The 20,848-nt window shown below is 40.8% G+C and overlaps 1 protein-coding gene across 3 annotated transcripts in view; it reads right to left on the bottom strand.

Moving 5' to 3' along the window:
• The window catches only part of CIT (citron rho-interacting serine/threonine kinase), a 164,291-nt gene that overhangs the window by 50,804 nt on the left and 92,639 nt on the right, over positions 1 to 20,848 (bottom strand). For all 3 annotated transcript variants that reach the window (XM_036766956.1, XM_036766941.1, XM_036766948.1), the window contains 3 exons: positions 18,903 to 19,077; positions 16,447 to 16,644; positions 8,149 to 8,202 (listed from right to left, as the gene is read on the bottom strand). In XM_036766956.1, coding sequence (XP_036622851.1) covers positions 8,149 to 8,202; positions 16,447 to 16,644; positions 18,903 to 19,077 — 427 coding nt within the window. The remainder of the gene's footprint in view (positions 1 to 8,148; positions 8,203 to 16,446; positions 16,645 to 18,902; positions 19,078 to 20,848) is intronic.

Raw genomic sequence — 20,848 nt, 5'->3', positions numbered from 1 at the left:
TAGTGTGCAAGAGCACGTTAAAAGGATACTAATTTTCCTGGATTATACAGATCCAAATACCAGTAAATCCTAACACATCACCAAGAACATGTGCTTTCCAAATACTATGAACAAGGACCTTCCCCTCCCTTACCCTCAAGGTGTCTTATTTGCAAAGCAGGAACACCACTTATCTTAAAGGTTATTGTGAGGAAAATGTTTTGCATTTAATGTGCTTGATAAACCTGGGCTATTATTATTATAAATGTATCTCTATCCAGAGACAGATGTCAGGGCATGGGAATCTAGTCTGCCCTCTGATTCACTAACGGACTGCTGTGTGTTATGAGGCATACTAAAATGAGAAGCACTGAAATAAGCCACTTGACTGTCCTTAATGTTAGTGCCTTCCCTCTCCAAATTACCTTGCGTACATCTTATCTGTCCGTGGTTGTCTACATGTTGTTTCCCCCTGTGACCTGTGAGCTTCTTGAGGGCAAGGACCCCATGTTTGACTTTCTCTGTATTCTCAGCACTTGGCACAGGACCTGGCACATAGTGGGCACTTAATAAATGCTTGTTGGCTTGCCAAGTATCAGGTTCCATTGTTCTAATGCTCAGTCCCATAGCAAGGGCCTGCAAACCAGCTCCCAGGTACCCTTCTTCTTCCCTCCTAATTTCTATTTCTAGTATGTCATCAATTAAACTATATTGTGTTTTGTCCACTTACCTGGAGAATTATCTATTTATTACAAGACTCCATTCAAAGATTTAAAGCAATCTAATTCAATCAGGTTTTCTGATATATTTTTCTAATACATCTAATATGACAGATTATAATCTATTGAACTCTATCACTTATGAAGTTGCTTTGATTTGGTGGGGAGTAGCTCATGAATTGGGTTATATGAATCATAGATATTAATGTACTGATTTGAAAAATGTTATCCTATATTGTGACAAGTGTTTAGCATCTTCTCATTTTGGATCCTTTAAACCAAAATGACAGAATATATTTACAATAAATAAAAATCTTAGACTTTTTAAATTATGTTGCTCTTACTATTAGAAGAAAATTTCTTCTAAATGAGCAAATATAATATAGGAAAAGTTTGTGTTTTATTGTCAATGGTACTCAATTTTGTGGGCAGACAGTAAAAGCAGGTCAGGTGAAATGATATCACTGACTTAATCCCTGAGGGTGAAAGCATGATGAAAAATACTTGGGTGAAAATTAAAGGAGTCAGAAACAGAAACATCATATTTGAAAAACAAAGTAGTTATTAATTCACTGTCTGGCCTTAATTTTACTTTTGTCCTTCAAAAGACAGAAGAACCAACAAAGGCAAATTCTATTCTAGATCTGGTATTCATTAACCAGGAAGAACTAGATGCTGGGGTGAAAATGATGGGAACTTTGGGAAGCAAATACACCACCGTGGAATTTTGCTAGAGGAAAGACAGGGATATTGTGACACATACCCAGATTTAGTGAGCACAGATTTCAAAAGATTCAGGGGAAGTATAAGTGGAGATAAATTGAAATTCTACAGGGAAAGTCAGCCAAGGAACCTCTTAAGAATGAAATTCTGAATTTAATTAAACCTTTATTACATCCTTATTATACATAAGAAAGGGCATTTAGGTGGCACAGTGGCTAGTGTTGGGCCTAGAATCAGGAAGACTCCTCTTCCTGAATTCAAATCCTGCTTCATCCACTTACTAGCTGTGGGACCCTGGGCAAATCACTTAACCCTGTCTGCCTCAGTTTGCTCATCTCTAAAATGAACTAGAGAAGGAAATGGCAAACTGCTGTAGTATCTTTGCCAAGAAAACCCCACATGGGGTCAAAAAGAGTCAGAAATGACTGAACAACATCTATAAGAAAGGCTAGGTGCTAAGGAAACAATGACAAAAAAAGAAAAGTCTCTGTCCTCTAAGACCTTAATTTTACTGTGGGGCACACATATACAGACAAGTAAAGACAAAGCATGTACAAAATAATATTTTAAGAGGGAGAGAGCCTGAAAAACTAGGGAAATCAGAAAAGCCTTTGCACAGGACATCTTGCTTGAGCTATGTCTTAGGAGACACTAGAGATTCTAAAAGGCAGAGGTAAGGAAGGAGTACGTTCAATCCAATCAACATTTGTTAAGTACCTACAACATGCCGGGCATTATGCTGGGGTACATCTAATAAAAAGAAAGACAGTCCCTGCCCTCAGGTAGTTTCCAATCTAAGGGGGAGACAAGACACAAAAGGAGGCAAGACAGTAAGGGATGGGGTGGTGGGAGACAGCCAGACACCAGGCCTTTCTGGTTCCATGAAGCTGAAATTAGGCAGGGCAGCAGAAGCAAAAGGAAGTGAGTGAATCCACATGTGATCTATCAACTATGTAAAGGCCAGGAGGCTGAAGATGGAATACAGTTAATCCTCACCTCAGACTGTTAAAATTGTCAGCTCCCTGTGAGGCTTGGCTAAAGCGTTGCCTCCTACGGGAAGCCTTCCCTAGTTGTTAGATCTCCCCCTCTTCAAATGATTGTACATATACTGTTTAATCCCTCCAATAGATTGTAAGCTCTATGGGAAATGATCCAACCATTCTAGAAACTACTTGGGATGAGGAACAAAAAGTCAGCAAGCTGAAAATAAATCAGCTCAGCAATAAACCTACGAGGCATATGCCCCAAGCAGATTAAAGACAGAGGGAAAAAGACCCATCATTACAAAAATATTTCCAGCAGTTCTTTCTGTGGTAGCAAAGAAGTGAAAACAAAGTGGGTACCCATCATTTTGGGGGATGACAGAAGAAACTGGCACATAAATACAATGGGTTATTATTATAACGTAAGAATTCAGAGAAACTTAGGAAGACTTGTGTGAATCAATGGGGAGTGAAATGAGCAGCAGCACGAGACAATCTACAATTGGATGACCGCAATAACATAAAGGAAAAGAACTCTGAAAGCTTTCGGAACTCTGACCAACAATAATGATGTCAGAAAACTTAGGATCAATCAAGCTTCCTGTCTCTTGGTAGAAAGATGAAAGGCTAGCCATGCAAAATTAGTTTTCCATGACTATACCTATTTGCTATAAGGGGTTGGAGATAAAGAGGGAAAGGGAAGAGGAAAAGAAAGGGAGAGAGAGAGGAAAGGAGAAGGAAAGGGAAAAAGGACAAAGGAAAGGGAAAGAGGGGAAGAAGGGGAAAAGAGGAGGAAGAAAAAGAGGGGGAAAGAGAAGAGAGAGGGAGGAGAAAGGGAGGGAGAAAGAGAGGGTAAAAAACAAACTGTATAGAAGATCACAGTTTCATATAAAATCTATTTTGTTCTTTGCATATTGGAGTATTTTGTTGGTTGATTAAGTTCACAGTAAGAAAGAAAATTTATTTTTTAAAATGTATGCTCCTCAGTGAAAAATCTCAGATCTATGCCTTGTTTTGTGACCTGGGGCCAAGCACAATAGTACCTTGTAAGCAAAGAGTGAGCACTTAATAAGTACTTACTGAACTGGATTTGATGCTAATGTACGGTCTTTATTATTTATGTCATGCCAGAAGAAAGTGAGCTTTTCGAGGGCAGAGGATGTTTTCACATACGATAGTGCCTGGCATGGAAGAGGGCTGTATAAATGTTTACTAAAATTAAGCTAAATTGAATTGGCCTAGAGATAATTAGTATTTATTTGGTTTCTTGTCTATGACAAAGAAAATGATCTTTTAGTTGATAAGGACAGGAAAAAAGTGGCTAATGGGGAGTAAGTGACCCGAAGTTGATAACAAGAAACAGCCAGTTGAGCTTACTGGGTCTGAGTCAACAGCCTAGATGAAGGGACCCTGGCAGAAGTGGAGCAGAGCCAAAGTCAGAGAGATAGGCGATCACAGAGAAGAGGAAAAGGGGAACAGGACTGGAAAAAGGCAAATGTCCTGATTTTCAAAGACCAGAAGAACACAGAATGTGCAAATACAGACAAGTAAACTTGACTTTGATTCCCCCTGGCAACTTCAAGACTCAAAAGCTGACAAGTGATCATCTAGAAAAGGAAGGTGGACCAGAAAGAGTCAACATCAAGAACAGGTAACAAGAGAAAGGCCTATCTCCTTTTTGGGTAGTATCACTAAATGGATAAATATGGAGAGTATAATTACACACATGGTTAACCACAACATTTCATGGAAAAGATGGCAAGATGTGGACTCAGCAGATTTGGAACTGGCTGAAGGGTCAGACACATAGAGCAGTCATTAATTATTTAATATCAAGTCGGAAGAAAGTTCCAGAGACATTCATTTGGTCCTGTGATGTTCACCAAATTTATCAATGACTTGGATAACATACAACAGTCATTATTCCAAAAGCCCTTGACAAGTTAGAACATTGGGCCAAATACAAGATGGAGAAATTGACATAGGATCAAGGTCAAGTACTACCTTAAGTTCTAAGGTTCAACTTCACACAAAATGAGAAAAGTGCCATTAGACAGCAATTTATCTGAAAAGATCTTGGTTGAATACATTCATGAGAGTATCACAGAGCAGCTAAGAAACCTACTGTCATCCTAGGCTGCCCTGGTAGTAGAAATGTCCAAAAATAAAGGTGGCAGTCCTGCTGTATCCTGCCCTTGTCAGACCCTATCTGGAAAATTGTGTTCAGTTCTGGCCATGATATTTTAGGAAAGACATTGACAAGCTGTAGAACTTTGAGACAAAGGCCACAAAGGATGGTGAAGAACCTTGAAGTGACACCATATAAAGATCAGTTGAAAGAACTGGGGATGTTGACCCTGGGGAAGAGAAGCTTTAGGTGGACATGAGAGCTATCTTCAAGTATTTGAAGGGATTGTCAAATGAAAGAGGGAATAGGCTAGTTGTGCTTGGCCCCATGGGGTAGAACCAAAAACAATGGGGGAAAGTGGTAGAGGCAGATTAAGGCTTGAGGTGAGGAAAGACTTCATGATGAGAGACATCTCAGAAGGCTTGCTGGAGGTCCACAGGCACAGGTGCTAATCAGCTAAACTGGATGAGGGATTCTTTTTCCCACATGGATCTGCTAGATGCTCACTGAGATCCTTCTTGTCCCTGAGGCTGAGACAACATAACTGGGCATTAGTGTGATTTAAGGATCCCTCAAGGGACTCCCTGATGCTTCACAGGCAGGGACATCCCTGACTGTGGGTGCTCGAGTTAGACCAGTGGAGCCTGAGCTCCCATCAAGCTGGAAAGGCTCCAAGTACAGACTGTGTGTCCAAGGAATAACCAAGCTAAGTTAGGTTCCTCACCAAGCTGGCTGCAAGGTAATGATATTTTCTGCAATTGGAACTCTTAAAAATCATCCAACAAGTTGCAAAGGGTGCAGTTTTCCTTGGTGGAAGAAGTCTAACTAATTACAACTATATAGTAATCCAGCTTCACCAATCACAATTTTTCAAAGTATGATTTCTAACATCTTTCCTTCAACAGAAGAGGCTGGCAGTTGTTCCTCATATGCCCTCTTCAGAGATTGTCCATCATCAAAGTTTTTTAACATAATAACTGAAATCAAGCATAGAACTTATATTCTCCTGCCACTTCCCTCCCATCCCTCAACCCCAAAACAACTGTCCAGAATTTTAGGATTTCTGTCGCCTTTTCAAGACTGATCTACATTTGTCATGGTTCTGACAAATTTAAGTTAGGTCTTCAATCTTGATAGCATAAAAAGCAATAGCAAAGTGTTGTTGCCTGGCCAGCTCTTAAGAGGATGCACAGAGTGATGCCTGCTCCTGCAGTCAGAGAAGGGAATGGGTGACAATAAAACACGAAGGGCCAGAGAGCTCATCTACTCCCTATTTTCTGCTTAAAACACCTATGGGGGTGTTGTGTTGTTCATTTTTCATCTTAGAGACAACAGATTGATACATAAGGAATTTTGTCATATGCTTGCCTACCAATTCTCCTCTGAAACAGATTTAGGCAGTCTTGGATGCCAGATTAAATAAAATCGTTAAAACCTCTTCATGGGACAGAGTTAGTTTAAGTTTTAAAATCTTGTTCTTAAATTTTCTGAATGCTGCCTAATGGACTTTTTTCTGTTAGATTCAGTGATTATTTGGTTCCTAGCAATGATGGGAAGAATCTATTAAGCACCTACTATGCAAAAGACACTGTGCTAAGCCCTTCATGAGTAGTACCTCATTTAAACCTTGCAAAAACCCTGGAAAAGGGGTGCTTATTACTCTCATTTTTATAGCTGGGGAAATTGAGGCAGACAGGTTATGTGACTTGCCCAAGGTCACAAAGCTAGTAGATTTCTGAGGGTATGTTTGAACTCAGGTCTTCTGACTTCAGACCTAACACTCTCTGCACTGTGCCTCCAGCTGCCCCTGGGAAGTACAGATGGGAAGAACAATACCTATGAAAAAATTCTAGACTTTTGTTGGAGGGCTTAAGAAGCATATAGCTCTTTTTGGACATGTTCTTAAAGTACCTATTGCACTTACAAAAGTATAATACACTTTTTACAATGCACACTTCATAATGCTGAGTGTCCCAAAAGTCTAAGTGCAGTCTTAAGGTTTTAAAAAGCTTCTGGAGCACCATGTGTTAGCTCACGTTTCTGCAGAGCCATGAGATCATAAAACGCTTTTTCTACAATGATCCTGAGACTATCCTTGATCCCATTTTATAGACAGAGTAACCTGAGGAGCCTCTGAGAGATTCAGGGCACACCCATGATTACACATTCATGAAATATTCAAAACAATTCCAAATAGGTCTCCCTGGACCCCAACTCCAGCATTTTGGGGGAAGAATTTTAATAACTCCATGAATTGTACCTCTCAGCTGTTTTCTATTAAGAACAAAGCCCTACTGTGTCTTAGAAAAATGACAAATTTCCAAAGAGAAAAGTCTAAAAAGCTGAGCCAGCTGACTGACCTACACCTTTAAAATACATCTCTTTTGAAGATACATAGTACTATAAAAATATTACCTAAATACATTGGCTCAATGTTGAAGTGCCCCTCTACAACATGGACAGCTATTGTGGGAAATGTTAATTCAGAACACTGGAAAAGAAAACAGAGAAAGCAGGAACAGAAAGAGAGTGAACTTGCTGGTCAAAGAACAGATAATAGGGAAATGGAAGGAAAGCCCCAGCAGTGGGAAAAGGTCCCTCTATATCAAGTCACTTATGGGCATATACAAGGGGAAGGCCCAAAAACAGCATGCAAGGACTTCCTGCCCCCAGGGAGTAAGCTCTGCTGCTACATAACTTACTGGAAGAGAAGTCTGTTACTCTGAAAAAGACATCTCAGCATCTAGGGGGCCCTGGACCATTTGGCAGGGAAAGAATATGCGGGGAGAGGGAAGGTGGAGAGGGAGAGGATGGAGACATAAGTAGGCTGGCAATCAAACCAATTTGGGGTCAAAACGGAGTGGAGAACACAAGTGAATGGAGCCAGACAGCATTTTCTTCTAGAAGAGAGTATACATTTGGTACTTTTTTGTAACAAAGTCTAAAATAAGGACTTGCCTTTTCTGAAATTTCCCTATCATGTAATTAACACAAAGAAAGCATGCACATCTGCTGAAGGTATTTCATGATAAAATCAACGACTTTGAGATCTCATATGAAATACTAAGAGGCCCTTGAGCGCTTTGCTCAAGGAAATGATTTGCAAATATGGCTGTTCCAAGCGAGAAGTTAAAATGGTGTGGCTTAAATAAAGAAGGCCTAATTACTGCTCCCTCTATGAGGAGAAGCCACTTGGAGTGACCACCCAGAGAAGCCTGTTCTTGTATTCTACACAGGAGTTCTGCCTCAGGCCAGAACCTGGGCAGGTGAATTTCTCTTTCCCATTTTATAAGAGAAAAAAAGGTTAGCCTTTCATCTTTCGCTGCAGCTGTTAGCCCATTCTTATTAGCTATGTTGCAAAAAAAGATGATTGTATTTTGAGCCTAACAAATTATCCTCCTCCAGTAACATGATGAATGGATAGTAATTTTTTTAAATAGACAAAAACTAAACTTTACATGAGGCTTAAAAATTCAAATTCATTTAGTTTAAATTACACTGACTCCTTTAGGCCAAACACCCATGTGAGAAACAAAGAGCAGAAAGGAGTGGGTTTATCATTTACTTTTTCATTCTTAATTTTGAATTATTTTAATGATCTTTATTTAATACTCACTGTGCAGCTATTACGAAGGGCTTCAAATTTACGCTGGATTTCATCTCTATGTGCCTAAAAGGTAAGAAGTTAATCATCAATTTTTCATACATTAGAATAGGATCTAATAGTTACTGGTCAAACACACTGAAGAGCAATTTCCCTAGGATGTAAGCAAGTTGGGAAAGCAGATGCACATCTTCAATGGCAAAGAGTCAACTAGCACGAGTCAAATTAACTTAAAAAAATCAAATCACTAGTAAACAATCTGCTGCATTAGAGACAAGATATAGCCTACAGTATGTAATCCCTAGAAGTATTTAATTTTTATGGGTTGCCCAAAAGATTATCAGTAGAAAACCCCCCAAAGTTTGCTTTTTATTTTACTAGACCCGTTATTTTAAAAGCAGGAATTCCTCCTCTCTCCCTGGGTCCCTCCACTTGACCACCTGCTAGATCCCAAACACAGGTCCAGGGCTAGGTTGGCCTGTCTAAAGCTCTGCTTGAGCACCTGCTAAGGTAAGGTAAGTTGCCATCTTGTGCTGATTTCACTCCTGAGGATACTGGTCAGGAATCCTTTGGAGGTCCTAGGCTTACTGTTATTTTCTAGCCTCATAACTCAAATCTGCTAATAGTGGGGAGAACATTAGATTAGGAAGAAGAAAACCTCGGTTCTAGTCATGCGCCCATCATGACACACATTTATGAAGAACCTACAATATGTCAGGCATTGGGATACAAAGTCAAAAACAAAGCAGTCCTTGGCCTTCGAGGGAGAACATTCTCCTGAATGAGCTACATTACAAAAACAAGGATGATGAACACCAAGTGGAGGGGACAGAAAACCCACTAACAACGGAAGGCCACAGGGAAGGCTTCCCAGAGGTGGCATCTGAGCTGAATTCATTTCACCTTGATTCTGTTTCTGGCTTCTGAAAAGTTGAACCAGATGATATCCCATGGCTCCTTCCTGATCTCAAACTGTATGGTCCTGTACTCGCTTATTTATATTGAGCTTCAAATACGTTTCACACAGAGATTGTCCAATTTATCAGTCAATTGCTAATAACTAGATAGTTTTAACTGTCGTGTTAGAATTCAGATGCCTAATATCAATCTACTTCTGTTGACACTAATGACAAGACTGTCTAATCATGTCTGATTAACCGATACTAGTTCTAATTGAATATGTAATGACAGAATTGATATTTCATCACAACGATCACAGTAATATAATCTCTGACAATTTCTTGACTATGAAGTATTAAAACAAGAATATATCACTGATCCTGTGGCTAATCCTGGAAATACTATGACCATTAGGCATCCATCATTAAGAGGACACAATATAAAGTGCACACTCATCCTTCATGAAGTTTATGCCTAAAAAAAAAAAAAAAGACAGGGACCTATGGAGACCCAGAAATACAAAGGAAGTCATTCACTCATTCAATAATGTGTTGAGCTTCTATTCTGTGCAAGGTCATGTATAAGCTACTACGAGAAAAAAAAAGTCTTACCATCTGGTAGTTTGGGAGAAACTGAATAAACACATAACAGCAACACAAATGAAAGCATAATACGTGTCATCAGGGAGGCAGCTAGTGGCTCACCGGATAGAGCCCTAGTCCAGGAGTCAGGAGGACCCAAGTTCAGATTCAGCCTCAGACTCTTACTAGCTATGGGACACTTCATCTCTGTGTGCCTCAGTTTCTTCATCTCTAAAATGTGGAGAATAATAACACCTGCCTCCCTAGATGGCAGCGAGGATCAAATGAGATCATCAAAAGTGTTCTGCAAACCTTAAAGCCCTATATGAATGCTAGCTATCATCACTGTTATTATTACTACACATGCTACAGTTCAACAGAAAAAAGCACAGGTACAACTTGTTTTATGGTGTTTCACAGATAGCGCATTTTTTACAAAGTGAAGATTTGTGGCAACACTGCATTGACCAACAGCTTGTGCTCACGTCGCATCTCTGCATCACATTCTGTTTACTCTAGCAACATTTAAACTTTATTATTATTATGATTACATCCATTATGATGGTCTGTGATTGGTGATCTTTGATGTTACTATGGTAATTGTTTCGGGGCACCACGAATTACAACCACATACAATGGCAAACTTAATCAATAAATGTTAGGTGTGTCCTGACTATTCCACCAACAGGTCGTTCCCCTGTTTCACTCCCTGAGACACAATACTGAAATTAGGCCAATTAATAACCCTACAATGGCCCCTTAAGTGTTCAAGGGAAAGGAAGAGTTGCATATCTCTTACTTTAAATCAAAAGCTAGAAATGATTAAATGATTAAACTTAGTGAGAAAGCATGTCAAAAGCCAGGCCACCACCCAGGTCAGTCAGCAGCTATCAACATCAAGGCAAGAAAGACCCTCCACCAGCAAAAAGATTATAACTCACTGAAGGCTCAGATAATAGTTACCCATTTTTTTTTAGCAATAAAGTATTTTTTAATTAAGGCATGTACATTTAAGACATAAACACTATTGAACACTTACTATACTTACAGGATAGCGTAAACATAACTTTTACATGCATTAGGAAACCAAAAACTTCATGTGATTTGTTTTATTGGGATATCTGCTTTACTGTGGTGGTCTGGAACCAAACTGACAACATCTCTGAGACATGCCTGTACTTCCGACAGAGGGGGTCAGGAAAGTGTCATGGAGGAGTTGGTATAATCATAATAATGATGATGACAACAACAAGAAGAGCCGACCTCTGTATCATGCTTTTATCAAAGATTTAGTGTTGAAAAGATTATCTAATGTAAACTCATTGTACAGTTGAGGAAACTGAGGCCCAAAGAGGCTGACTGGCTTGCCCCAAGCTGAGACTGCAGGCAGGTCTCCTGGCTCTGAATCCAGGGCCTTTCCTCCCGTGCCCCACTGCGGATCCTCAAGCCTGCCCTGGTAGGTATCATGCAGAGTGGACAGGGTGACAGACGTTGATGAAGAGGCCCTGGGTTTAAGTCTTGCCTCAGCCACTTCTGAACTGCACGATGACGGGCGAGTCACTTAATGCCTCATAACCTCAGTCTCCATCTCCTCATCTGGAAAACGGAGTGGACGTGTGAAGAAAGTGACTCACAAACTCTCATGTGCCACATGAATCTGAGCCGCCATCATTCCGAGGCTCCAGTGATGGGGGATTTCCTCCTGTTTTGGGGTCCCATGGGAAGAGTGCTGGACTTGGGAGCCAGAAGGCTCTGGGTGCACAGGCCCTGTCAGGTACCTGCTGTGCCTCTGCGCCCTTGGGCTAACCACAGCCTCTCTGGGCTTCAATGTCTTTCACCATCTAATGAGGGCACTGGACCAGACGGCCCTTACGCTCCCTTCCAGCTTTCAGTCTACGACCCATGATCCGCAGCCACCCAGTGGACAAGCCCTGGAACCTGGAGCTGCTCTTAATGGCAAGGACACAGCTTTTCCCACTCTCTCCAGCAGTCAGGCAAGGGGCTGGGGAAAGGATTAGGGGAAACCAAAAGGGCGAGAGCAAAAGCACAGATGCAGAAAAGTACAAAGTGTGTTCAGGGAAGATCCAACTGAGTGCCATGTGGGGGGGCTGGGTGAGAGGTAAGGCAGGAAAGGTTGCTTAGAGTCAGGCTTTTCTACACATAGTATTGTCTTAACTGTCTTTCCCATCTATTTTAATGAGAATTTGGAAAGAGGAAGAGGGTAGGGAGAAAACTGCTGATGAGCTGATGAAAATGGGAAAGATCAGACCCCTATCTATCTTCAGAAGCCAGGCAATGACAGGATAAAAGAAAATCCAAGCTTTCCTTTATTCATTCCTTTACGTGTAAAGCATACACCAAACTAAATCTTCCTAATTCTGATCCTTGATTTTATTTCTTGACTCTTACTTTGGCAGTTTAATAATTAAATACAGTTTTTAGAATGATATCAATTAGTGATGCACATATCAAAAAGAGGGATGTGAGTAGGCATTGATTATTGATTTTAATAAGCACTCAGAAGGAAAACTGACAACAGAACCATATGGTAACAATATTTGAAAAGAAAAATGACACTAAGCAAAAAGCTTCTAGAAGCTTCTAGACTATGCAGTGACATTCCTTAGGCCAAAATGACAGACACATCTCCAAATAATGTCCAGAGAGACCACAAAGCCAAAACCTCTCCTGTAGGCCTCAGTGTGACCTTTTATCACATATGCACAAAGCTTCTCTTTGTCCTCACAACCTCTGGTTAGGAAGATCACAACAAATCCTAACTGCAAATGTGAAGTCTAGAGACACCACAAACTATCTCCCCCCAACAATCAAAACTGCAGAGGTTGCAACTTAAGAGGTTCAGACTCAAAGCATTAAAAAATGTCTTTAGGTGGCTGTTTACAGACATTTAATTTCATGTACACTTTCCAACTTCATTCAATATTCTACTATTAACAGTGGTTGAATTTTTATGCATGGGGGAAAAAAGGGTGGCTCCAAAGGAGAGTGGTAAAGCAGAATGCATGAACAACCAAATGGCTTTTCTGCCAAGTGACTTCAACAGAGTTCTACAGTTTAATTGGGTTCAGTCCAATCTGGCAGGAGATAAAAAGCCAAATCAGGTAACTCTTTTCTTTAAAAATTCATCTCATGCTGAGAGGTAAATGCCTTGCTTTAGATCTTGCCAGATCCAACTTCATTTTCTTTTTAGAACATAGCATGCCACAGTAGCTCACATTTAAACACTATGAGCTCTTAAGAGATCATATTCGATCAACTGCTTTAATTTGACATTCATCATATCTGAACTCAACCATTTTCCTGTCCAGAAAAGAATACCTTCTTTAGAATGAACACATTTAACAGAACAGAATCCAAAAAAAATCCCATGTTATCGGTAGCCAGGATTATTGACAATATTAACAGAAATCAGGCACACATACACACACTCTCTCCCCCTCCCCCTCTCTCTCTTCAAACTTCAAACAGCAAAATCAAATCAACAAGGAAAAGGTTTTGATTTCTGTGTACCTAATACATAAACCCACCTATTTCACTTGAAGAACTACCACGTGTACCATCCATCTGAACAAACACTGACCACATCAAACGCATCTTATTTCATAAGCATCACCATCATTCCAACAGAGCAGAAGTAAAGTTCTAGATTTCAAGAAGCCCATATATCTTGTCAAAAATAATATATAATTCAAAAGGCATTATCAAGCACCCACTGTGTGCAAATCACTGTGCTAGCCACTGAGGTGAAACAATTTCATATAAGGCGTAGTCTCTACCTTCATGGAGTTTGCAATCTGATAAGATGAAAATGACACAAACAAAGCAAACCACAAGACAAAGTAACCCAGAGAAGCATGAGGGAGGGGCAAACAAAATCTTCTCTGAGGACCAAGGGAGGGAAAGTGCTTACTAACTATGGGACATCAGGTAGGCTTAATGGAAGAAGCTGCATCTATGGGGACTAAAAGGGGGAGTAATAATCCAAAAGGCAAAAACAGAACACAGAAGTGATTCCAGGCAGAAAAGAACAAGGAAGGCCAGGGCAGGGTCCATTCATGGGCTATGCTGAGTCCAGCATACCTGGAACCCACAGTCCACGGACCAAGGACACAACCCTTAATCAGAAAGCACTATAAAACAGCTGCTCGCTCCAGGCCTAGGTCTGGGTCAGGGGCTGCAGAGAGCAAAATGGAAAGCTTGAGCAAAGGGAACTGAACTTTGTTGGAACAAGGAGCCACTAAAGACTTTGGAGCAAAAGAAAGGTAAGGCAAGATTTACACATGAGTTACCAATCAATAAGCATTAACCAAGGATCCACTTTGCACAAGGCTCTCTGATAGGTACCAGGGATACAAAGTAATTTAAAAGTGAAACAATCCCTACTCTACACAAAATTAATTTTTATTATAAGAGACATCATGTCCACATTTAAAAAGATATAGAATAAACACCCTCAGGATAAACACAAGGTAGAAAAGACAAGGAAGACTCTTGAGGCATAAACACGAAAGACAGCTTTTGTGAGGAGATATGAGAAGTCCACTGCAGCAACACCAGCAGGTGAGGGCAAGGCCAGCACCCTGGTATAGGGCCAAGACAGAATCAAGAAGTGACAGCGTTCGGCAAATGATGAGACAAGAAGGGAGGGAAAGGGACCTGTCAAGATAACAAGATTTCAAGAAGCCCATAATCTCTTTTTAAAAGCAACATATAATTCAAAAAACATTATCAAGCACCTACTGTGTGCAAATGACTGTGCTAGCCACTGAGGTGAAACAATTTCAGATAAGGCACAGTCTCTACCCTCGTGGAGTTTACAATCTGATAAGATGAAAATGACACAAACAAAACAAACTTCCAACATGGAAGATCGCAGAAATGGTGCTAGGTTCAGCAGGAGTCAGCAGGTCTGGGCTGGGGAGTGGGGCGTGGGGAGGGGGGAGGAGGCATGTGCTCACTGTGGGGTATGCTGCACATGAGATGCTAGTGAGCCGGCCGCTGGAGTGGTCTCTAGGCAGTTGGAGACACAAACTCAGGGACTGGAGGTTTGGGCTGGTGATGGATATTTACAGGTCACTTCTAAGAAGCTGAAAGTTAAAGCCATGGGACTGAATGGGACTGCCAGTGGAGACAAGGGAAGGGATAAAATCATAGGGAGACACCCACCTCAAAGGGTTGGGAAGAGGTTTAGGCACCAACAAAGGAGGCAGAAGGGCAGTCAGATGCTCTTAATACACTTTGAGGCGGTGATCTCAGTCACCTAAATTAAGTCAGGGCTTGCTACTGTGGTAGGCTTCCAAAAGCCCATCCACAGAACGTTCAAACTTCTAGAATTTAATGGCTTAAAGGGGCCAACCTACCTCCAGACAAACAGCAGTAATACATGTGAAATTTCGCATTTATTGTCTCAAATAGAAACACAGTAAGCTATGATGTCTGCGCCTTTCCTTATTCTAACAAGGAGGCAAAATATGGTTCTATCTTTGCAGCAGCAAGGGAAATTAGATTTGAGGAACATCACCGCAACCTAGTATTCTAAGGAGAAAAGGCTATTTAAATTGAAACTCAGTACTAGGCATATACTAAGTGCTAACTTTTTATTCCTTAATTGATGGCTTATAAATAAATATCTGAAATGGTAACTAATAAACAAATTAAATAAATTCTTTTTGGCATGTGGCCAAAAATTCAGAAAGAAGGAAAATGATAATGTCAATCACTTCAAAATGCTAGCAAAAGAAATATAGGGATTCCATTTAGCCACTAGGAGGAATTCAAGGTAAATCACTTTTTAAAAGAAAATCAAAATCTTTCCCATTTGGATCTTGCCAGATGGCAAGGAAATATCATGGAGGAAGACCCATAGTTTTAAAACAGAAATAATTCAGTAAATGTCAGAAGCTGACCATATAAATAAATTATTGAAAATGACAGAATGGCAACTTATAGTAATAGGAGGGAGGAAATAGCATTAATCTACACTTGTACTAAGTGATATCCAGAAAGAATTATATAGTATAAACCCAAGAAAAATGCCCATTAGTGGAAAAAAAGTATGAAATACTATTTTTGAGAAGTAGTGTGTTATAGTGGAAAAAGCACTAGCCTTCAGGTCAGAATACCTAGGTTTCAGTCCCAATCCTAACACATACTGGCTATAATCACAAGTAGGCCACTCAACTACAGTTTAGTAAACCTCTAGAAACCTCACTGAGCCTTCGCTTCTTCATTTTAAAATGGTGATAACAGCTGCACTGCTCTCACGGAATGCAGGAATTAGAAGGATCAGAGAAGGACAGATTTAGAGCTGGAAAGGGCCTTAGAGATTATCTCTTCCAACCCCCCAGCCCCTTTAACAGCTGAGAAAGCCAACCCTTAGATGTTAAGGGGACTCAGCCCAGGTCACATGATTAGCATAAGTGCCAGAGTTGAGACCTGAATCCAAGTTTCAGAGACTTTCTAACTGTGAGGGTTATTGTGAGGAAGGAGGCTCATAAAACCACAGAACACCATGCAAAGGTAAAGTGGAGGAAAAGGAGGAGGTGTACAACAGGTAGTTCTTCAAAATTCCAAAAGCAACTTCCAGCAGCCACAAATAATTATCAAAAGAAAAATCAATCAAGAAAAACTATACCAACTCCAGTTAAGTAAAGGAGAAGTTCAAGTGAAGTGACTCTCTAGCTGTTAAACAGCCCCTGGGAATCCCTTCTCCTTCCCGAGAGTTAATCCCCACCGCTTTCAACTCATCGGTTCTCTGCTCTGCCAGGCATCCCCCAAGCCCCACTGCTCTGGTGTTCTTTGGACCTACCGTGAGGGCCTGGATCTCCTCCTCCGCTTCTGCCGTCGTCTCCTCCAGCTCAGTTTTCGCCTGGCGGAGCTGATTCTCCAAGGCAGTACGGGCAGACTGCAATGCTGAAAGCTGAGATTCTCTCTCCTGGAGGGAGAGCTGCAGTTCGGTGAGCTGGCGTTTAAGTTCCAACTTCTGTTCTTCGTGCTCTAGACTAACCTAATTAAGAGAAATAGCCAACATTCAAAGGAAGTCAATTGACAAGGAAACTGAAGCAAAACCTGACACGGCTGTGCCCCTCAAACTGGAGTCTGGGCTGGCAGAACATTTACTGAGGGCAGCACAAAGGAAAACATTCTTCCCACAAATCTCACTGCTTCTGACAAACCCAGCCTGTGCTAGAACTGTTCTAGGCCTTCACACTATCTATCGCTTTAAAATATTTAAGGGCTTGGAATGTGTCTAAGAGAGAACTGCAGAGCAAGAATCTTGAATGCAAATTAGAACAACTACTCTTATATTTTAAAAAATATCCAATAACTGTGTCACACACAGAAAGAGCTACAAATAACTTCTTATTAGTAACAAGAGCACGTTTACAATGTTAACAAAACTTGATTAGAATGATAGACCACTTTCATTTATTTTAAATATGCCTGCCTTGATTGACTTTTTATTAGGTAATTCCCCATCATCACACTGCAAACTGATGCTTCTTACCCTCTATTAAAATACCAGAAGGAAAGAGCACAATTAGCATGCCTCTGCTCAGGAGACATGCCCACCTAGAAGGCAGAACTCCCAAAGGCAGGTGGGTGACATGCCATGTGATTTCACTGGGGGTAGAACTAGTTGGGTTAAAGCAGAGCTCAGACCATGTATTTCTGCTCTCCAACACTTTCCCTCTGCAAAAGTACAGGGTGCTCCGCAGACCATGGGGTAAATCCCTCCTGGGTCAATCTAAACACAAGGAATTTGTCGAAGCTAAAAGATGAAAACCCAAAGCAAAAAGCCAATAGTCCAGCTACACAGAAAACAAAGGAAACAGCAAATATGGGATGGCTAAATGGTGTTCAAGGGATGTGCACATTCATTATTCAAACCCACAACAGATTCAAACATGAATAGATGAATCTAGGCAACATATGTAAAGCAAGTTGGAAAAGTAGATTTCATTTAGAACAACGAATACTTGGTCCACAGATTTCAAGATAAACTTGGTTCTTTTAGGTGTACCCTGAAACTCTTTGAGAATTATTAAACCTAAGTTACAATACAGTAGTCTTAGGGCTCTTCTGGCTAGTGGAAACCATAAATGAGACAACTCCAGAGTCATGTAACCAGGGAGTAGTGATAGCTAAAAACAAGCCTTTCATTCTTCAAGTGTCAGAAGGAAAAAGTATGAAGATGGAGGAATGTTAACTTAAGCTTAAGCCACTAGGCATGTCTGGTATTCTTAGACACAATGGTCACATACAGCTGAATGCCCACTATTCACCTGTTCCCCTTGAGATACTGTATATATGGAAAGTTGGCTGTTATTACTGTTTTATGGGCAGCTTGTTGACGGAGAAAATGAAACAACATGATCATTGAGAAGCTGACCTTCTAGCCAAATCCCCAAAGGAAACCCAAACCCCAAAGGATTAAGGCTTCTTGCCTCTCTCTCTGGGATACACAGAGAGTTTAAATGCCTAATTCCAAATGGAGCAACAAATTTCACTGGAAGCACCTTTCCATCTAGTTGCCCAGCTAAGATGGAGCTCAAGTCCTTGCCTGCCTGGGGCAGACATCATAAGGCAGAAATTTTTGAAAGAGGAAAAGCAAGAGAAAGAAACACTATTCAAATGTAAATTTTCTGCAGAGATGTATTTTAACTACTTAGATCATTAAGTGAGGCTCTATGCTAAAAAGCTTATTGTAGAAACTAATAAAAAAAACAGTCTAGAAAATTAAAGCTAATTATCCTCTGAGGCTTTCAGACCACTTAAAGGCATGATGAAAAACCTCTGTGTCCTCAGTCTTTCCTTTTAAGACTCCATTATAATTTAAGATCCTTCCCACAGTGAGCATTTCAGGTTCAGGCCTTGGCCCTCTGCTCTTCTCCCTCAGAGCCTCATTCATCTTCAGGGTTTCAACTATTAGCCATATGCAGATGTTCCCAAATGCGTTCCCTTCCTCGTCCTGGAAATTTAAACTAAGCTCAAGTCCTGTATCTCCAACTGCCTCCTGGACATTTCTGCTCAGATCCACTTGCCTCAGACTCAGCACACCTGAAACTAAATTCATCTTCTCTCCTCAAAAAGCAGGCGGCCCCTCATCATGGCTCTGTCTCTGTACTAGCCCCACTACGCTCCCGAGGCACCCAAAGCTCCAAACCCTGGACTCCTCATTGACTCCTCCTCCCTCCCTTCTCCATGCTGCTAATTAATTTCTCCTCCGCGCGCGATTAATGGAAAGCGAATCTTCATTGGTACCTCCCTCAGCCTCGTCTCCAGCTCTAAAAGGCGACTCTTGTCACTATGGTCTTGATGACTGATTTTTTCCAACTGTTCTTCCAGCTTTCGATTCTGAGCTTCCAATTTCCCAGCTTGTGTTTCCAGATAAAACTTCTGCTGTCTGAGCTCTGAAATCATCTCTTCTTGGGCTTTCCTGATGGGGGTGGAGGGAATCAAACAAAAATACATATTCACTTACAGACCATCGTTTGATTTAGAAAGTACATATAAAAATAGTGGAAGAGAAACTTCCCAATAAACGGACCATGATCACTCCCAAATTAGCTTATCCTATTTCTGCCTCAAATATACATCATGGAAAAATCTGGTTAACTTTTAGTCATCTCTGCTCAGGTCCCCACACCTGTGCTATTAATCATGCACGTGGGAGATGGTAGAAATATTACCATTTAACTCCTTTGCAAGCAGAAAAGTTCCTATTTAATGTACATAAGAGATGAACTTTACCACCTCAGGCAATCACCTAAACAAGGTCTCAAAAGAGAAACAGGAAGTAGAACCTATATAGAAAAAGTATCCTTTTTCCTTCCATTTCCCTCAGACACATACTACTCCTTTCTCTAAACTGTGTAGAAGTAACACACCAGAAAGACTGAAAAGCCAAGAACTGTCTTACTGAAACCTAAAATATACACACAGGTAAGAAGAGTCACAGAGGGGCTTGTAGACAACACTTGTGAACTGTGGTTCTGCAGTTCTAAATGGACAAGTTTCGCGGAAGACACACGCAACTATCTTGAAACTCGATCTTACTTGACAGCCCACTCTGCAAACAACTTTTCTGCAATTAACTATTTCCGAATTTTCCAGAGGCCAGCAAAACGAAACAGAAGCTACCCATTCTCATAACAATAAAAAGCTTAAAAGGTAAAAAGCAAGTCACTTTAACAAGAAATGGAGATATACAAAAGCAAAGCTATAAATAGTTACATTAAAGAGACTGCTGACAATGCCTGGAGAGACTAAAATACCCTTTTTTATCCTGCAATCTAAAAGGAAATTCAAGTATTTAAGAAAGCACAATTTGGACTGAGGGAGAGTTAGGGGAGGCATCACAGGATTTCCAAGTTGGAAGGGACCTCCAAGGCAATCTAGTTCAAACAGAACCCTTCTCGAACATGCTCGATCCGGCTTAAAGACCTGCACTGAGGGGAACCAACAGCTTCTCTAATGGAGCCCACTCCACTTTTTGGAAGTTTTCCTATACATGTGGCCTAAATCTGGCACCTTGTCATTCCTCTCCATGGCTCCTAGCCTGTGGCCCCTGGGCCAACAAGTAAGGCTTCTTATGTGCCAGAGCTTCAAATTCTCGAGAAGCACCACCATGTCCTGTTCCCCATCTTCTCTGTTCCTTCGATTAGTCTTCATATGGCATGAACACCATGCCCTGCATGATCCCAGCTGCATCCTCTCCTGTCGGACTAGCCTCCTTGGCAGCCACACTACTGATCCATGTTGAACTTCTAGTCCCAAAGCCCTGAATTTCTTTTTCAGACAACCAACTGCATTAGCACACGTCTCTCAACATGTACTTACAAAGCCAAAATATCTCTCTATTAAATTTCATCTTAAAGCCCATCAAAATCTTATGGATGCTGACTTTGTCGCTCAGTGTATTAGTTATTTCCCCCACTTGAAAATTTATTTCATAGGCTATCTAAGTTTTTATCCAGGCCTGAAAAAAATAATAAAAGGCACTAGGCCAAGCTTAGATTCCTGGGTCATTCCATGAGAGACTTCCTTCCAAGGCAACGTCAAACCGTAAGGAGGAAAGGAAAGAAATGGTTGACTTGTGACACTTAGATGAGACGAACATTATATAAAAAGAAAGGTTCTGAGCTCTGAACAAAGGTGTGGGTGTTTTACAAATCAAAGAAATTGAATTTGTCACAATTTACTGAAGA

This window comes from Trichosurus vulpecula, chromosome 1 (genome assembly GCF_011100635.1).
Source record: "Trichosurus vulpecula isolate mTriVul1 chromosome 1, mTriVul1.pri, whole genome shotgun sequence".
Lineage (NCBI taxonomy): Eukaryota > Metazoa > Chordata > Mammalia > Diprotodontia > Phalangeridae > Trichosurus > Trichosurus vulpecula.
Note: the sequence above shows the minus strand (reverse complement) of the source record. Positions and strands in the feature narration are given on the sequence as shown.